Source organism: Rhinolophus ferrumequinum, chromosome 7 (genome assembly GCF_004115265.2).
Source record: "Rhinolophus ferrumequinum isolate MPI-CBG mRhiFer1 chromosome 7, mRhiFer1_v1.p, whole genome shotgun sequence".
NCBI classification, from domain to species: domain Eukaryota; kingdom Metazoa; phylum Chordata; class Mammalia; order Chiroptera; family Rhinolophidae; genus Rhinolophus; species Rhinolophus ferrumequinum.
The window spans coordinates 47,548,289-47,568,214 of record NC_046290.1 but is presented as its reverse complement, the minus strand read 5'-3'; the positions used below and the strand labels follow the sequence as shown (position 1 = coordinate 47,568,214).

Below are 19,926 nucleotides of genomic sequence, written 5' to 3'. Positions count from 1 at the left end.
GGGGAGTACTTCGAAGGTGACCATAGTGATATTCAGCAATGAGATATGTAGCACTTTTTCTAGGATGAGTTAATGAACTTAATTGTGTGTGTGTGTGTGTGTGTGTGTGTGTGTGTGTGTGTTTCTTATTAAAAGTCTGTTTAACATTTCTTGTAACACTGGTTTGGTGGTGATAAACTTTAGCTTTTTATTATCTGGGAATCTAAATTTTCATAAAGATGTGTAATTCTGTTTGGGGCTCTTTATTCTGTTTTGTTGGTCTACATATCTTTTCCTGGGCCAATTGTTATGCTGTCAATGTTATACTGTTTAAACCATTATAATTTTGAATTATACTTTGACATCTTGAAGAGCATACACATATTGTTCTTATTTCTAAAATTTCTTGCCATTTTAAATAATGTTTCCTTCGATGTAAACTTTGATTGCCAAGGTCCAAAAAAATGGTTGGGTATTATTAGAATGGCATTGACTTTTTAGATTGATTTGGAGAGAACTGACGTCTTTGTGATATTGAGTCTTCCCCCTTAGAAATACTTTCTCTTAATTTGTAAGGTTGTTTTTTGCTTGTCACCAAAGTCTCATAGTCTACACGAGGCTTTCTCATTTCTTGTTAGGCATGTTCCTAGGCCTTTCATTCTTTTGTTGCGGGTGTTAATAGAACGTCTCCCCTTGTTTGCACCTCCCCCTCCTGAACTTATTAAAGAATGAAGAAGAACTTTAGGTATTGGCCTGGAAAGATCTTTCCACTGGCTGCTTATACCACCAGCCTTACCCCTCCACTTCAACCAGTGTGGAAACACAGCGGCCAAAGTCTTATTTCTGAACCGTAAACTAGGTCATGTCACTTTCTTACTTTCTTAAAACATTTCAGTGGCTTGTATCCCATTGTCCTTAGAATAAAATTCAAGTTCCTTGACGGGATCCGCACGGTGTCGCCGAATCTGGCATCTGCGGGTCCCTCTGACTACATCACTCTTGATTGCCCGCTCCAGGCACCCGGACTTTCCGTTGCTTGAACCCACTGAGCTTTCTCCTTCCTCACAGCCTGACCTAAGTTATTAGCAAAATGGGGGAGCAAAAGAGAACTAGTCCAGCCTATTGTGGCCCTATGCTGAGCACATTTTCATCTATCAACTGACAAAGATGTTCTCCTTGACCAAACTTTAGTCAGGATCCTTGGAGCTCTCTTGACTCACATAGCCCAGTTTTAGCAAGAATCCTGGTAAGTCAGCTTCGGGAGAATCCCACCCACTCTCCTTTGATAACTGATCAGCCTGGCCTCCTCCAGCAAGAATTCTATTAGGTCAGTGTGGCTGAGGGCTCCCCTACTCTTGATGTTTCCTCTTAGTAATTTTCCGTCCATTGACACCCTACACCCACTCTGCTTATTGGCTAGACATCCCCAGCTGTCTCAGTTGTATTTGGAGGGAATTGAGCCCAATCTCTTTTCCCCGTTGTGATTGTCTTGCCATTTATTGCAATAGTCCTGGGTAAAGTTTTTCTTACCATCTTAATAAGAGTCAGAATAATTTTTTCTTTAACATGACTTATTTAGGCAATATATGTGGGTCAGTTAGCCATGGGCAGAGAGGGGAAAGAGGCATTTAGGAAATTTATCATATTTCTAGCTCAGGCTTATGGATAGATAATTTATCAGTCATTCAAGGCTTAGTTGTACTAGGGACCAGAATCCACTCCAGCTAGTTTTAGCAGAAATGAATTAACTACAGGGTATCAAGTGGCTCATACAATCTTGTAAGAGCGGAAGAACTTGACTTGGCTGATATTCCTTGAGCACCTGCTCCTTTCATGACCAGGAAGCCATATGCAGAGGGAGGAACCTCTACTAACAGCTTCTAACTCTAGAATCATACCAGTTCAGCTCCACTTCACACTAACAAAAGCGATAACTCATCCCTTGTCTCTGTCACCACGTAATTCACTTCTGAATTCAAGTCTCAAGTAACCACATTGAATAAACTGAAAAACATGCAATCCCAGCAGCAAGGCAGTCTGTGAAATGCAGTTTCCAGTCTCTGTTACTACAGGGAGATGCTCAAGAAGGAGCTTGAAATGGATGAATGCTGAGTCAGTGAATTCAGCATCCTCATGGACGGTGATGCAATTAATTGAGATGGGCGGACAGTCGAGGGCCTGGGCAGACTGGTGGGCGGAGCAGCCTAACTCCTAAAGAAGCATACAGAGCCTGTGGCGGGGGGAGCTCCTACTATTGGATGTGGCTCTTCCCTCTGACTACCTTTTTCTGCTCTCATGACACAGCCATAAATAACCCTGAAATATTTGTGATTGTGTCACTGCAATCATGAAAACTGAGATTGAACTCCATTTGGCATAGGAACGCTAAACTGGGCTTCCCCGCAATGACAGGAGGGTTTGGAGTTAAATCTGCTGTGGCAACTGGCAAACATTCTTTCTGGTTTGCTAAGAGGAGCCATAGAAACAACTCTGAACTCCCTTGTCTATTAAACACTGCCACCTGGTGGGAATCTATTCTCTCTCTCTCTCTCTCTCTCTCTCTCTCTCTCTCCCTCCCTCTGCACCTTCTTCTATTGATGAATTTTATTTATATAATTTGGCTACTCATTTAATCTGTTATTGCAGACCAAATACCAAGATGCTGAAAAAATTCCAGATCCATCTGGAAACATTTTGGTGACCAAAGGCTGCTGGGATGCCGCAAAATGCAAAGATCCACAAGAAGTTAAATTTCTTCAGATTTCTAAAACCAAAATCTGTACATGGGGGGCAAAGGTCATGTTGGTGACTGCATGTCTCCTGTCCCTCCTAAAAATGTCCCTTCTTTACCCTCCTTCCACCCTCCACAATTGGTCCTGACATGTGAGATGTTGCGATAGGAATCTGAACGGGGAGGGGACTGGGGAGTGTACTGGAAAAGGGACTCAATTTTTTTTTTTTCTTTTCAAGTCAAGTTGTTGTCCTTTCAATCTCTTAGTTGTAGAGGGTGCCATTCAGCTTCAAGTTGTTGTCCTTTCAGTCTTAGCCGTGGAGGGCGCCAGTGAAAAAGGGACTCAATTTGATGAATGTAAATGAACCAGGGAGTATGAGAGGACATCTCTCTGGTGAGAAGAAAAGGCACTAGCTGCTCAGTTCAGGTTTACTAGGAGGGCCCTGCTGCCGGGCCTGCACTGTCTACCCGCCCTGCCCTCCAGCGTGAAGCAGTCTAGAGAGGTGGGGGAGTCTGCCTTCTTGGGGAGAGCAAAGTTCTTGGGGATTAGAGATTGGCATTGGGTTCCATTCCCTGCCGGAGGCATTCAGTCTGGTCTGTTGCCTCAGAGGTTAGGAGGCCCCAGGAGAAATGTGAGGTTGACTCAGGGGCACTTCTCACTGGACCCTGCAGGCAGCGAGCGCTGGTATAAGTGCTCTGGACAGAGTCGGCATGAAGGCCTGTGTGCTGTGCTGTGGTGTGTGAAGGACCAGAAAACTCCGCCAGATGTCTCCGGACAGTGCTGCATGGGGACCGCTTCCTTTTGGTGAAGATGAGTTGGTTAGATGACGCAGCCGTGAGCTGGCCCATCTGAGCAAAGCGGTATGTACCCTAAATGGCCTGCAGGTATATCCCAGGCAGGGCTATGAGGGGAGACATGGTGACCCCTTAACAGTTCATCATGGCATGGGCAAGAGCAGGCTGGGGTTGGGGGCATGGCCTGGGAACAAGCACTGAATGAATACACTGGGAAATCACACAGCGACCTCTATGCGAACAAACCACACAGACTTCATCAGCCTCGAGTCCCAGTGTGAGAAGAGCAGTAGAAATAACCAACAGCAAAAGAGTGGCCACTTCCTGGTCTTACCAATGTGCCAGACTCCACATGAGCAGGGAAATACTTTCCTAGTATCCATCGAGGAATCTTCCCGTTACAAAGGGACAGGCTCTGAGAACCAGAAAGCAGCTCAGATATCACTAGGTCCAGGGGTTCTACGATTCATAATGTATCAGGCTCACCTTGGGAATTTAGGAACCACACCAGTGTTTGAGCTCCAGCCCAGAACTATTAAATAAGAATCAGCAGGTGTAAGATGAAGGTGATTTTTTTTTTACAACTTTATTGAGTGTAATTGACATGCAGTAAACTACATACGAGTATATTTAAAGTGTACAGTTTGGTAAGTTTTAGGTATGTAACAGTAGAACAATCACCACAATCAAGATAAGGGACATTTCTATCACCCCCAAATGTTTCTTCCAGCCTTTTTGTGACCCCTTCCTCCTGCGCCTGCCCTCTCTATCCCCATACCACGTCACCTCCCATCCAGACAACTGCTGATCTGCTTTCTGTCACCATAGATTAGTTTGCATTTTTTAGAATTGTATAGAAATGGAATGATATGTTCTCTTCTTTGGTTAGCTCTTTGTTTTTTTTTTTTTTACTTAGCATAATTATTTTGAGATTCTTGCGTGTTGCGGTGTTTATCAATAGTTCATTCCTATTTATTGCTGACTAGTATCATTGTATGGATATACCACAATTAGTTTCTCCATTTACCATTTGGTAGACACTTGGGTTATTTCCAGAACTAGACTCCAGCCCCTTCTGGGTAGGATGAAAGAGGAGACACTTATTTCTACTGTCCCTGCAGCATGTCACTGGCCATGCTCTCGTGGCACTGTCATCCCTCCTTACAGTTGGCATTTTATCATCAGTGTTTCTATACTGCCCTAGCCCTTGAGGACAGTGATAGCACGGCCTCCACAGCTGTAAATCCCTTTTAGCTCTGCACGGGGTAAGTTCCTGGTACTTGAGGCTCCATCCCATCACACTCAGTGTCCTCAGCTACCTTCCCATTCTTCTTTTCCTCAGTCCCTTATTCATTTGCCTCAGTCTCCAGACAAAGTGAGATAGCTGCTTTTCAACCTTTTATGAGGCCTTGAACTTCCCCTTTGCCCTAATTATGTTCAGACCACTCTGCCTGTCCTGAAAATCCTTCCCTTTCTTCTCTACCAGCCTCCTTGGCACCCTCCATCCCCCAACTGTGCTTATCAGCATTCTCCAGTCAGTGTGGTGCTGGTCTAGGAAGAGGCAAACAGATCAATGACATAGAATTGATAGCCTCGATACAGACCCTATGAAATGTAAGAATTTAATATATGCTGGAGGAGGCATCTCAGATTAGGGCAAAAGAGAAGGATAATCAATAAGTGGCATAGGAACAATTGATGAGCTCCCTGTGGGGAAAATCAATTTAGATAATTATCTCAGCCCTCCAAAAATTAATTCCAGATTTATTGATGAGGTAAGTTTTTAAAAACCTAGAAGAAGTCAAAAGTGAACCCTCATTAAATCTTTGCAGAGGGAGGCCTCTCTCTCTCTTAGCTTAGATTTGGGTCTTGCTCATAAAAGAAAAAAAATCAGTAGTTTTAAAAAAATCTATTAAACTTTTGCATGTCAAAAAAGTATCCCAAATTAAAATGTACTTCTTGAACTTCAAAAAATATTGTGACAAATACAGCTAGTAACGGCATAATATATTTACTATGTAAAGTACTCACACAGATCAATAAACATTTTATAGAAGAATTGCCAGAGGACGTGTCCAAATAAGGAAATGCTGTTGGTTAATGAACATATGGACAAATGTTCAACCTCGTTTGCTGCACTCAAATATGTGTACAATTAAAAAAGAATGAGATGTGATCCTTTGTCGATTAAATTATTCAAAGAGTAAAAACCAATTTGAACACTACAGCTACCTATGCTTGATCACAACTTGCAGGAGGCTCCTGGGGGCTAAAGAGAAGCTATCATATTAGCAGCCCCGCTATATACCAGATGCTTTACACACAGTATCGCAAACCCTTATGACAACCTTGCAACATACATAGGATTGGTTTTATTTTACAGATGAGAAAAGGGAGGCTCAGAGAGGCGCTGCTAGAAAGTTTGAGAGCCAGGATTTGAACTCCTCCTAGCCTAAACTCCTATTCTGTTCTCAACCCACCAGGGCAGACTGCCTCTCTGAAATTCTCTTACCTGGCAAAGAAGAAGGCAGCATCTGCCATAGGGCCTGAATTTGGAAGAACTACTTGCCCCCTCTACTCCCCTCTGCAATCCCCAATCCAGAAGAAAGATGAACAAGAAGTTAGAAGTAAACAGAACAAGGACTGAGAAGAAAAAAGCAGAATTCAAAATGAAGGGACAAAGTGTGCAGAGAAAAACAAAACAAAACAAAACTAGCTGCGAAGAGATACACTGCTGCAGCCCCCTGCTCGCCTCCCCGCCTCCCTTCCCACCAGGTAACTAACTGTTCCCTGTCTCCATCAAGTAATCCTGCCCGGGCTGGGTCTAGCTTGCAAACAGGTCACATCAAGACATTTTACGAGTAGGTATCAAAGAGCCAGATTCCATCCCTTTGTGGAGGGCAGGTTGTCTGTCCTCTGAGAGCCTCTGTCCCTACCCAATCCTCCCCTGTGGATAGTGGATGTCGTATAACCTGTGATCATTTACTTGACTATTACCCAGTGTAAGCGGTGTGATGTGTGTAGGAGCAGTCAGCATTTGAGGACCCCTCGTGAGGAAGCCACACTTCCGGGAAGATTCATGAGCCTCTGAAGTACACCCATCAAGAAGATACATTCCAAAACTATGGATTTGAATATTGTTTTTGAAATAGATCTAACAACAGAGGGTTGGTTAACGAGCATAAGGAATGACCGGCATGATTACCCACTGGTGAAATGCAGAGTTGAAATCTGTGGCTGACTAGAAAGACCTTACAAGCCCTGCTGCAGTCACCCAAGCAAGTGTGAGCCTCAGACAAGCCCAGTCCGACAAGCCCAGCCCGAAGACTTCCGAGCAGCACTTGACCCTCGGATGTTCTCTTGACCTGTGTTCTTCCTCATCCCTGTGGCGTCTGTTTCCTGACCCAACTAGAAAGCTGGCTAATCCTGCCGCAGACATTGTTCCTCCTTGGAGTGAACCTCTCAAGCAAAGAGCTAGTTCGAATGCCTAAGGAGAGAGGGGACCTTGCCCCAGCGCACAAGAACGTATGATCGTTTTATATCTGCTTGTTAATAAACACTGGCCCTTTTAGCAGAATTTGGTCCCAGATTCCCTTTTGTTGTAATAAACAACCTGGTAACAAGCGTATCAGGGAGAGGATGTACAGACCCAACTGTCTCTCCTGCCAAAGGCTACCATCGTTTACAAGAATAATGAAAACAACAAGTTAATTACACAACACTGGCTGTGGACACATTGGCTTAGGTCAATTTGCAAGGTGGCCCTTTTAGCCTGAGAACACCTCTCCATGATGCCCCGAGAGCTTTTTCCTACATATGTGTGTGAAGCAAAGACAGAGATGCTAATTTCAGAGAAGCGAAATTAAAAATTCCACTCCCCCCTCAAATCCCTACTTTGACTGACAGGTGGAGAGAATTGACCACAGTGAGTTACCTTCTAATTAACTGCAATGACTCTGGCTGCCAGAGCCAGCTACCCTAACGCCCCCCGGCTAGCTCTGCAGGCTCTGATTGCGTGTGTGTGTGTGTGTGTGTGTGTGTGTGTGTGTGTGTGTGTGTGTGTGGTGGGGCGGCCTTGTTGGGGAAGGGGTGGGGGAAGTGACACCTGCTCCTGCTGAACCTGATTTTGTTGTCTTTATGAGGACAAGACTTCCAACTGGTCCAAGTGGGAATTTTGCTTCTTGTAGACAATGAGAACCAGGCCTCCAATCACAGCCAACCTGGGCCATTTTCAATGTCACTACCAACTTGACCTACTATTATGGAAATTGCTCCAATTACATGCATAACATTTGCATATGAAATGAGTACTAAGTGCTTGCCGAAGAGGCAATTTTTGCAAATGAAGCTGGGGTTACTGAAACTGGGTATTTTGTCCTTTGTTGGGATTATTTGTGACCCCAATGAGATGACAGCTCTCCTCAAGCAGTGCCTTGTGGCCTGTCATAAATTAACTTGTCCCTCAAATGCTTCCTATGGCTTGCAGACGAGCCTCTTGAAATAAACGGGCTTCAATCACCAGTTTCAACAATTCTCCTGTCTCCAAGTAATAAAACATCTGGAAAATTGGGCTAAATGGATAAAACAGTTCTCTGTAATAAGTATCTGGCATCCTTACAACTCTGTATAATGCATTTTTTTTTTATGACCAGATGTGGTACTTCTATGTTAAGAAGAACAGAGGCATGTTTTGTCATGCTTTTTATTGCATTTAAAATGTGAAGTATATTTTCATAGCTCCCTGGAGAATGCTATCCCATTGATTGGGAGTTGTTGATGTGTTGGTTTACAAACTTGAAAAGCAAGTGAACCTCTCAGAAGATTGCAGATATAATTTAAACAGTCATTAAACTGGACACTCACAGAGAACTGGCTTACAAAAAAGAATTCAATCTATAAATTTTTCCTTCTCTCCCAGTGGGTTTGTTCCACAGAGTCTTTGATCTTGCAGTTGTTTATGTTCTTATATGTCTTCTGTAAAATTTATGGCTTTATGAAGAAATGATTTCATCAAACTTGCTATTCACTTCTTCCCAATTTCTCATTAAGAAAGCTTAGATGGTGACTCACCTGGGTAGTGTCTATTTGATAGTCCTTTCTAGGGTTCCAACAAGATGTTTTTAACATGTGTGTGGGGGGAAGGGGAATGGCGATATCTAGAACATGGTACACTGAGCTATTAATACTATTCCACAAATCTCCCCGAACACAACACTACCAAACACACGTGCGCACGTGCACTCACGCACACACACACACATACACACACTTTTAAGAAAGTTTGGAAAGCACAGAAAAGTACAAAAAGAAAACCAAAAAACCATCTAACTATGGTATATTCTGTTATTACCACTGATACATACTTTTCATTTTATAAAATCACAATAATGCTCTATACACTGTTCTGTCACTTCAAATACCATAAACATTTTTCCTTTTATTAAATATTTCTTTAAAATGTGTCTTGATGGATAGACCATTGTTACTGAGCTAGATTACTTTGGGACATTAAAAATTTCAGAAACGTTCACTACTATAAATAGACTATGACCAATATCTTTGTGTAAAAATCTTTTTATAGGTCTCTGATTCTTTCCTAGAAGTAGAATTACTGGATCAAAGTGTATGAGCTTTTGTTTTTCAGACTTTATTTTAATACGTACTGTCCCAAATGTTCTTCAAAAAGGGTGTAACAATGTGTGTCCTACACTCTGAGGAGAAGAATGCAAGCCTCCCACTTTCCATGCTCTCTGAGTCCTCTCATTAGTAACAAACAGTTCCATAGTAAAGATGTGCGTCCTCTGCCTGCTGTTTAAGTTGCCATTGTTTCTCTAGTTTAATATCTGCCTTTTAACTTGGATGATGAGCTGGAAAATTTCATTTGTTTTGCCAAGTTTTCTTCCCTCCATCCCCACCCCCTCAATCCCTTGTTTAGAAGTCTTAAACTCCATTTCTTTCAATCTTTTCCTTTATCGGGGGGGTCTTCTTTGGCTTTTAAGTTTTCCCAGCTTGAAATCAGATTCTAGATTTAGGCTTTTCTTAAATTTGTGTTTTTCTAGTTTTTTAATAGTTTTATATTTATATTTAACACAAATCTATCCAGAATTGATTTTTGACATATTGCCTGAGTGGGGAATCTAACTTATTCTTTTCCAAATGGTTAACAGATTGTGTCAGCACCATTTATTCAATATTCCCTTTTAAAATAATCGATCTTTTAAAAATTAAAAGCACAGGTTGTGTTATTTCTCTGTCTAGGTCTTCCTTAAATGTGTTTAACTCTCGCAGATAATTCGCTGATATTTATTTTTCCTTAGTCAATCTCTCCTGCCTGATATAGGGTTTATCTTTTGTCACTGATTGCAAACCACAACTCTTCCTGGCTTTGAAATCCTTGACTCCCAATAGTTCTCTTTAGAAATGAATTCTCGGTTTTGCTCCTAGCTTGCCCACTGTATTCTTGAATACAATGTATCTCTGTGTGGTAAGCATCTAAGCGTAAGCCTAAGACAAGTCAGACAGCACACAATTAGAAATAAGTCATCTTTCCAGTTGGACAACCAATTCTAGCTCTGCAACAGATGCCTATATGAGTTTGTGGGCCTCAGTTTACTCAATTATAAATTGGAAGAGAAGCTTATGAGCTTGAATTGTGTGCTTTAAAAAGCACTTATTTTTTTATATATTGCAGGTAGGACTGAGGAGTTTAAAAAAAAAAAAAATGGAAGTGGCAGTAAAGGGAAATTACTCAAGTGGGCGTCAAAAAGCCGGAGTGGGAGTCCTCTGTAATTTTAATAACTGCATAGCCTTGGGGAAATGGTTTAACTTCGGCTAGTTTTTTTTCCCTTTGGCAGTAAAATGAAGTTTCTGATCTAGGACCAAATCTTTCAGAAAAGATGAACTATAACTGGTTAATAAATTTCTGGAAAGATGTACCAACCTCATTGATATAATAATAAGATGTGATTTTTTTTTCTACCGATAAATATTTTTTAAAACACCTACTCAGTGCTGTGAGGGTGTGGTTAAAACAGACACTTTGTAGTGTAGATAGGTACAATCCTTTTGGGAAGTAATTTTGCAATCAAGCACCTTAAAACATTCATTCCTTTTGAAATGGTAGTTTCATCTCTAGTAATTTAACTTAAAACAATTCACCTTGGATATAGAAGAAGATGTACACATAAAGATGTTTATCAGAAAGTGATTGGTAAGAGGAAAATCTCAATACTAGGGAGAATGATTAGCTTCGTAGATTTCATAATAGCATAATTCATTTAGATTTTTGCTTAAATGACACTGACAGGGTAATCCAAACCAAAATGAGCACAGTATTTCATTATCAGAAATAAACAAATTATAGAGTGCAATCATAAAAAATGACATTTAGTAAGAGTAACAATATCCTGAGAAAATCTTCATGTTATGTTAGGTGAAAAAAAGCAGACAATAAAATCATCTAATCAGTATTATCGTGCCTATGTCAAAATAACATGCACAGCACAAAGACTAAAACAAAAGTTTATGGGGATGTCATGTACAGCATCGTGACTATAGTTAATAATACTGTACTGTATATTTGAAAGTTGCTAAGAGAGTAGATCTTAAGTTTTCAATACAAGAAAAAAATTGTAACTATGTATGGTAACAGATGTTAACTAGATTTACTATAGTTATCATTTTGCAGTATATACAAGTATCAAATCCTTATGTTGTACACCTGAAACTAATATAATGCTATACATTACTTATATTTCAATTTTAAAAATTATTTGAAAAAAAGGAAAGCTTAAAATCATGGTCATTTTCTTTGGGGTATGGAGTATTTCCCCCCCTTATTTCAACTTTCTATATTTTCCGATTTTCTGCAATGAACATATATAAATTTTACACTCAGCTAAAGGTAAACCTATCTTTAAGTGAATAGTCTTTGAACAAAAATATATGATTATGAAAGGAACATGTGTCCTTTCATAATCATAGGATTCTCATAAGGATTAAATAGTGTAGTCATGAGGGCAAACGCGTGGAGATATAAAGTATGGAGCACTTTACACGCAGCTAAGGCATTATGATTGCACAGGGACGCAGTGCTGAAGAATTCTGCTGAGTTCAAATCTTGGAGTAAAGGTACCAGGAAAGCTCATTTGATGAAGAAACCCTGCAGTATGTAAAACGAATTCTCCATCTGTAATGTGAACGATCTTTCAATTTGTTTTGTAGGTTTGGATTTTTATGTGTTGAATTTCCTTTAAGTAGGACTCAGTTTCAACATATAAGTCATGCTGTTCAGAACTCAAAGAGAAAAGGCTTCTATCGGTAGAGGAAGACTTGAGTTCTCAGCTGGTTTGTCTAGTGCCTTCTCCTTTTCCGGCTTTGTTCTTCCATCCTAGCATCCCTGTTGATTTCCCCCCATTCTTGGTCCCATTCAGAGGGTAACTCTTGGGGTCAAGAACCGTGGATTTCAGTTTCAGTTCAGCTTCCAGAAAGCCATGGGAATCTAATGAGTGCTTATTACAAATGCAATCGGCCCTTGCTAAAGCTCTGGATTTGTCATGCTGGGAGCCAGGGAGGGGACCAATTGCTCAGTGGCCCCCCATCAACACCAACAGACCAGCTGTCCGTGGCTCAGTCTGTTGCCATCTGGCATGAAGGCTGGATGCCAAGCAGAAACAGATTTCTCGTCACCATTTTTCCTCAGCTGGAGGAATGCGGGTGTGCCCTGCTGCCTTCCGTTTCCCATGGTCTCACTTTCTTGAGGTGACCCTTTTCTTTTAGTCAATGCCTTGTCTTTCTTAATCTCGCTATAATTGCATTTCTGGTCTAGTTTAGTTCCCAAACTGGAGTTTATGGAGGCTGGAGGATCCGAGGCCTCTTGGATGGGATCCATGATCTCTAAGACAATTAAAAAAATAATTGTGGGGTACTTTCAGTGATCATCTAAAATATGATGTTAGCAGTTATAAAGGCAATGATTCAAGATCAAAAGACATTTTCTTGGAATAAGACTGTTGTATAGAAGCTGCATTCAACAGCTGCTGGTAAGAGCAGACACAATCAAGGGTAACACAAGCAAACAAGTTCTAATTTTTCTCACCTGCAGAGAAGCCTGGACGTGGCAGCTGCTGGATCAATTCAGAGGCTTCATGACATCAGGGCTGGTGTCTCTGTGATTCTCTGGTCTTTCTCCTGTAACTACAAGTTGTTCGCTGCAGCTTCAGCATCAAGGTCTGTGTTGGCAGCAAGAAGAAAAGGAAAGGAGGTGGCATCAGCCATATTGGTTTCTTTTAATATGAAAACAAAACATTTCCCAGGAACCTCCGAGAAGCTTCCTTCTACAAATTTTTCTTTTTTAATATTTTTATCCTTTTCCTGTGGGAGCCACCGCGTGGAGAGGAGCGTGGCCATCTCCTCCCCCACCATGGCGTGTGCTCATATGCTGACATCAGTGTACTCTGAAAAGGGGGAATCATATGGCAGAAAAGTCACTTTGTCTGTTGTGTTCAAGGCTCCCATTCAACCAGATACCGTGAATTTTGTTTATACCAACTTGCGCAAAAATAATATATAGCCCTGTGCTGTCAGGGAATTAGCAGGTCATGAAACCAGTGCTGGGTTGTGGGGTACAGGCAGAGCCGTGGCTCAGATTCCCAAAATTCAAGGGGGTGGGACTTATCGTTCTGGGCAGGGTGCTTTTGGCGATATGTGTCGTGCGGGCCGCATGTTTGCACCAACCAAAATCTGGCGCCGGCGGCAACACAGTGAACACAACACAGAAGCAAAATGCCGTCTGCTTGCTCTGCCCTGGCTGCCTCGGCCTTACCTACACTGGTCATATCTGAAGGTCATCGTATTGAGGTAGTTTCTGAACCTCCTTTGATGCCTGAAGATAAAGTTGAAGGCTACAAGAAAACCAAGGAGGCTGTTTTGCTTCTTAAGAAACTTAAGGTCTGGAATGCTATCAAAAAGGTCTATGCCTCTCAGCAAATGAGAGCTGGCAAGGGCAAAATGAGAAACCATCATCGTATCCAGCACAGGGGACCTTGCATCATCTATCATGAGGACAACGGCATCATCAAAGCCTTCAGAAACATCCCTGGAATGACTCTGCCTAACGTAAGCAAACTTGTTCCTCAGGGGCACATGGGCCATTTCTGCATTTGGACTGAAAGTGCTTTCCGCCAGTTAGATGACCTGTGTGGCACTTGGCGTAAAGCGGTCACCCTCAAGAGTAACTACAACCTTCCCACGCACGAGACGCTCGACATACACCTTAGCAGAATCTTGAAAAGCCCAGAGCTTCAAGGAGCCCTCCAAGCATCTCGCAAGAAGATTCATCTCAGAGTCCTGAAGAAGAATCCACTGAAAAATCTGAGAAGCGTGTTGAAGCTAAACAAATATGCAAAGATCATGCTCCGGAACAGCATTCTTCTCCAGGCCAAGAACCACCAGCTCTGGGGAGAATACGCAGCAGCTGCGCTAGAAGCCAAATCTGATGAGAAGGGGGTTCCAGGCAAGAATCCAGCTGTAGGGAGGAAAGCAAAGAAGGATGTTGGTGCTACGAAGCAGAAGAAGCCTTCGGTGGGAAAAAAGGCTGCAGCTACCAAGAAACCAGCAGCTGACAAACCTGAAGGAAACAAACCCACCACAGAAGAAAAGAAGCCCGTGGCATAAACTTACATTTATTTATTCTGTAAAGGGCAAATCACTTTGGACAGCTAATTTTGAATAAAAGAGGCAGTGAGAAACATGACCTATATTTTTATATATATGTATACATACATATATGTGTACTATATATATATTTATATATATATATACATATATATATATAATTGAAAACATAGCTAACATACAATATTATATTAGTTTCAGGTGTACTCCATATTACTCAACATTTACATACCTAAACAAGTGATCACCATGATAAGTCCAGCAACCCTTTGACACTGTACCACGCTATCACAATATTATTGACTATATTCCCTATGCCGTACATTACATCCCCATGACTTATTTGTTTTATACCTGGAGATTTGGACCTCTAACTCCCCTTCATCTTTTCCCCCCCTTTTTAAATTTTCAATTACAACTGGTATGCAATATTAGTTTATATTAATTTCAGGGGTACTGCATAGTGGTTAGACATTTATATAATTTAAGAAATGATCCCTCTAACTAGTCTAGTACTCACCTGGCACTATACATACTTACTACCATATCGTTGGCTGTATTCCCTATGTTTTACTTTACATCCCCATGACTATTTTATAACTACCAATGTGTACTTCTTAATCTCTATACCTTTTTCACCCTGTCCCCAAACCCCCCATCTACCACCCCAACAAATCTAGTACCCTTCTGACACCATACGTAACTATTACAACATTATTGACTATATTCCTTATGCTATACCCTACATCCCCATAACTACTCTGTAACAACCAATTTGTACTTCTTAATCCCTTCCCCCTTTTCACCCACACCCCCAACCACCCTCCCATCTGGTAACCTTCAAAATGTTCTCTGTATCTATGAGTTTATTTCTCTTCTTTTTTGTTATTTAGATTCAATATATAAACGAAAACACATTGCATCTGTCTTTCTCTGTCTGACATATTCCACTCAGCAGAGTACCTCCCAGGTCCATCCATGCCGCCATGGCAAGAACCCATTCCCTTCCATGGCCGAGCAATATTCCATTGTATATATGTACCACACCCCTCTTTATCCATTCTTCCATTGACAGACACCCAGGCTGCCTCCATTACAATCTTGGCCATTGTAAACAATACTGCAATGAACACATAGATGCACAGGTCCTCTTGAAGTAGTGTTTTGGGTTTCTTTCAATAAATACCTAGAAGTGGGATTACTGGGTCCTTCCTCGTCTCATTATAGCCTTTGTTTTAAAGTCTATTTTGTCTGGTATAAGTATTGCTACCCCAGATTTTTTTGTTGTTTTTTGTTTCCATTTTCATGAAATAATTTTTTCCATTCCTTTACTTTCTGTCTGTGTGTGTCTTTCAATCTGAAGTGAGTCTCCTATAGGTAGTATATGTAAGGGTTTTGTTTCCTTATGCACTCAGCTCTCCTATGTTTATTGATTGGAGCAATTAATCCATTTACCTTGAAATTAATTATTGATAGATATGTAGCTATTGCCATTTTATTATTCATAATTTTTTTCCCCAAGCACACTGAGGCCAGTCATCACCCACCTAGAGCCAGGGGACTCTGATAGTTTTCCAAGAAAGAGTACAATGTGGGTGGGACTGGCTGCTCGAAAGGAAGTGCCCCTGGCGTTGGGGGAGTTGGGTGGGGCAGGTTCCCAATGAGTCAGCAGGGTGGAGCAGCGGAGCTCACCAGGCCAATCAGATTCAGATTTGGCCTGTGGGGGAGGGCTCAACACAGGAAAGATGGCGCCCGGCTGCAGGCTGCACAGGAGCAGGAACCCACATGAGGAAAATGGTGACTGTTCTCCAGCCCTGCTTCAGAGCCACACACCTCAGTCTGCCCCTGTATGCTTCTGATGCCTCCTGAGTCACTGTCCCTCCACCGGAGCCCAAGGTGAGTGCTTGCGAGCGAGTGAGTCTGTGCGCGGGCCATTTAAGAGGACATCTCGGTTTCCCGCAGCCTTCCATTCCACCTAGACGATCAGAATCTTCACTGTTTTTCACAGCCAGATGTGGGGGCTCCTCTTCCCTGCACCAGTACTCTGGGCTGAGGAGTCTGGTGTGGGTCTGGGGTCCCTCGCTCCTCCGAGGGGAATCCTCCATGGCCGAGATATCCCTCTCAGTTCTCAACTGCTATATGGAGGTTTGGGCCCAGCTCGTTTTTTTGTGTTTTTGCAATGATGCTGAGTTTGGTTTTATAAATTTTTTATTTTTACTGGGGAATATTGGGGAACAGTGTGTTTTTCCAGGGCCCATCAGCTCCAAGTCATTGTCCTTCAGTCTAGTTGTAAAGGGTGCAGCTCAGTTCCAAGTTCAGTCGCCGATTTCAATCTTAGTTGCAGGGGGTGCAGCCTACCATCCCATGTGAGAATTGAACCGGCAACCTTGTTAAGAGCTCACGCTTCAGCCAACTGAGCCATCTGGCCTCCCTCCAGAAGCTCAACGGCTGCTCGTTGTCTTCAATCTAGTTGTGGAGAGTGCAGCTCACTGGCCTATGTGGGAATCAAACCAGGAACCCTGTTGTTAAGAATTCGTGCTCTAACCAACTGAACCATCAGGCCACACCGGGGCCAGCTCATTTTGCATCACCACCCCTCCTACCAGTTTTGATTTGGCTTCTTCTTTATATCCTTAGTCATAAAACATCTATTTAGCCAGACTTCAGATGGTTCTCCGGGTTGACTGTTCTATAATTTAGTTGTAATTTTAATGTGTTTATGGAAGGAAGCAGGCACAGTGTTTACTCTGCCATCTTGGATCTCTCTAGATCTTCCTTCTACATTTTATTGGCACCAGCTGAGTCATACAGCTACCCTAGCTAAGAGGAGGGCGGGGAAATCAACTGCTTGGTGAAACAGGTTTGCTGTGATTGGCTTAAACTGATCAAGATTCATTACTTAGGGCTACACACAGTTTGGAATAAAATCTAGGTTTGGGGTGACTGTTAGGCATGATGTGTGGGCCCAGCTAGGTGGAAGGCCTGTGTACCACACATACCTTTCCTCCCCAAATAACTCTTATTTCCTTGACAAAGCTCAGAGTCTCTCCTCTCCCTTTGCTTCTAGCTCAATGCGGTAACTTCCTCTCTGCCTCTGGGCTCCTTACCTCCTCCATTCCATCAATTAGGGACAGTATATTACCAGTCATTCCCTCCTCACCTTTCACCCTTAGGAGGAAAAACCACTATTTCTAAGTTAAGAACCTTCTTTGACTTTAGGGGTATGATATTCAATTCTAGATATTTATTAAGTTTATAAGGTTTAAATTTCATTTATTTTCATCCAAATGCAATTTCCTAGGTTGAAGAAAATCGTTCTTGATCGGTTGTCAATAAAGCAATGCTTGTTTATGCTGAAGGCTTCTAGTGCTGTGTTGGCTGATTGAAAAGATAAGAGAGAAAGAACTTAGTGCAATCCCTGGTTTTTCCCACAGCAGGGGTGAGTTGGGCTTATTCCACAGCTCTCGGCACTTATACCTCATCTGTAGGACCCCACTTTCTGTTTTCACATCTACTAAGAGCCTCTGTGCCTTTCCTCACCCCTCCTTTCTTCTTTCTGCTTTCTTATCTCTTGCTGGCCAGAACCTCATATTTCACCTTGTGATCCCTTTGAGTTCAGAATTGCCTGGGGCGCCGCCTTCATCATCTCTGTAATTTGCCCGAGGCCGACCAATTTCCTTATCTTGTACTGGCTCCGCTCCTTCACCTGCTCCCTACTGAGGATCCTGTGCTCTCCATTGTGTTCTAAGGCTAATGTGTCCCCAGCCCTGACCATGGTCTGTTGGGCAGATGGAGAAATCAGGCATTGCATGTTCCGTTCTTAGTTTCGCTGTGAACGTTGTGAGGTCTTAGACAGGTGACTTAATTACACTAAAAAAAAAAAAAATCTGTGCTGGAAATCATTTTCAAATTCAATTATTTTTAAAGTGTCTTGGGACTTAACACAAATATTACATAAATACTAATGACGTGTTTTCCTCCTGTTCTAAAAGTGCATTTCCTTTACAAAAGCTTTTAAAAATGATATAAAGAAATAGTAACATAGAACTTAACATAAAAATAACCCAGAGGACCTAACCACATTTCTCCAAAGAGGACATACAAATGGCCAACAGACATGAAAAGATGCTCAACATCACTAATCATCAGGGAAATGCAAATTAAAACCACAATGGAATATCACCTCACACCTGTCAGAATGGCCATCATCAATAAATCAACAGGTGGGGGGTGGAGGGGAGGGTGAGGGGATTGGAGGGCAGTCGGTGACCACAGGATGGCCACGGGTTTGAAAATTAATCTGGGGAACGTAATTTGGTGGTTACCAGAGGGTAAAGGGGTTGGGGGGTGGGGGATGAGGGTGAGGGGGATCAAATGTATGGTGATGGAAGGGGAGCTGACTCTGGGTGGTGAACACACAGTGTGATTTATGGATGATGTGATACAGAATTGCACACCTGAAATCTATGTAATTTTACTAACAATTGTCACCCCAATAAATTTAAAAAAACAAAAAGTTAAAAATAAATAAATAAATCAACAAACAACAAGTGTTGGGAAGGATGTGAAGAAAAGGGAATCCTTGTGCACTGTTTGTAGGATTCTAAACTGCTGCAGCCACTATAGAAAACAGTATGGAGTCTCCTCAAAATAAAAATAGAAATATCATATGTTCCAGTAATTCTAATTCTGGGTATTTATCCGAAGAAATACAAAACACTAATTCAAAAAGATATATGTACCCCTGTGTTCATTGTAGCATTATTTACAATAGCCAAGATATGGAAGCAACCTAAGTGTCCATGGATAGATGAATGGATAAAGGAAATGTGATACATATATACAATGGAATATTACTCGGCCATAAAAAAGATGAGATCTTATCATTTGCGATAACATGGATGGACATAGAAGGTATTATACTAAGTGAAATAAGTCAAACAGAGAAAGACAAATACCATGTGATTTCTCTTATATATGGAATCTAAAAACAAAATAAATGAACAAACAAAACAGAAACAAACTCATAGATTCAGAGAACAAATTGATGGTTGCCAGATGGGAGGAGGATTGCAGGGATAGGTGATAAAGGGGAAAGGATTGAGAAATACAAATTGCCAGTTATAAAAATAGTCATGGGGATGTAATTTACAGCATAGGGAATATGGAAAATAATTATGTATGGTGTTAGATGGGTACTAGACTTATCAGGGTGATTACTTCATAAGATACATAAATTCTACTCACTATGCTGTACACCTGAAACTAATATGTTAACTGTAATTGAGAAATTAAAAAAATTAAGAAAGAAATATAAAAGTTAAAGTGAAATGGAAAAGAAAGGTGCATGTTGCTTTGACTTGAAACACCTTGGAACAGACGCCCCAATCTTGTGGTATGGGGGTGCACCCAGAGTTAGCCAAACTGAGGTTTCCAGGCACACTCCCCAACACCATCCTCACTTCTGACACCAACTCCAAGTTTGTGGGAAGGGTTTCCCCAAACCACCTTCAGTTTTGATATTTTGCTAGAAGGAAGGAGTGACAAAACCCACTGAAAGCGACATACGTATAGTTGTGGTATATCACAGGAGAAGGATAGAGATTAAAATCCGCTAAAGGAAGAGACACATATTGCAGAGCCTGGGAGGATTTCCAAAAGCAATGCTTCTGTTGTCCTTGCCGTGCATTACCACCCTGATGTCGATGTGTGACAAAATACACAGAATGCAGCAAGGGAAGCTCACC

The 19,926-nt window shown here is 41.7% G+C and overlaps 2 protein-coding genes across 2 annotated transcripts in view; both read left to right on the top strand.

Annotated features, from left to right (window-relative positions):
• GFM2 (GTP dependent ribosome recycling factor mitochondrial 2) overlaps window positions 1-6,051 on the top strand; it is a 77,560-nt gene extending 71,509 nt beyond the window's left edge. Inside the window, exon 22 of the transcript XR_004423481.1 lies at window positions 5,989-6,051. The gene's annotated coding sequence lies outside the window, so the exon portion shown is untranslated. The remainder of the gene's footprint in view (window positions 1-5,988) is intronic.
• Window positions 6,052-12,891: 6,840 nt separating this feature from the next.
• LOC117025309 (60S ribosomal protein L4-like) lies at window positions 12,892-14,179 on the top strand. The gene is given in 2 exon segments (XM_033111187.1): window positions 12,892-13,278; window positions 13,281-14,179. Coding segments are annotated over 2 exon segments (1,251 nt in total). The 5' UTR covers window positions 12,892-12,926.
• The last annotated feature ends 5,747 nt before the right edge of the window (window positions 14,180-19,926 follow it).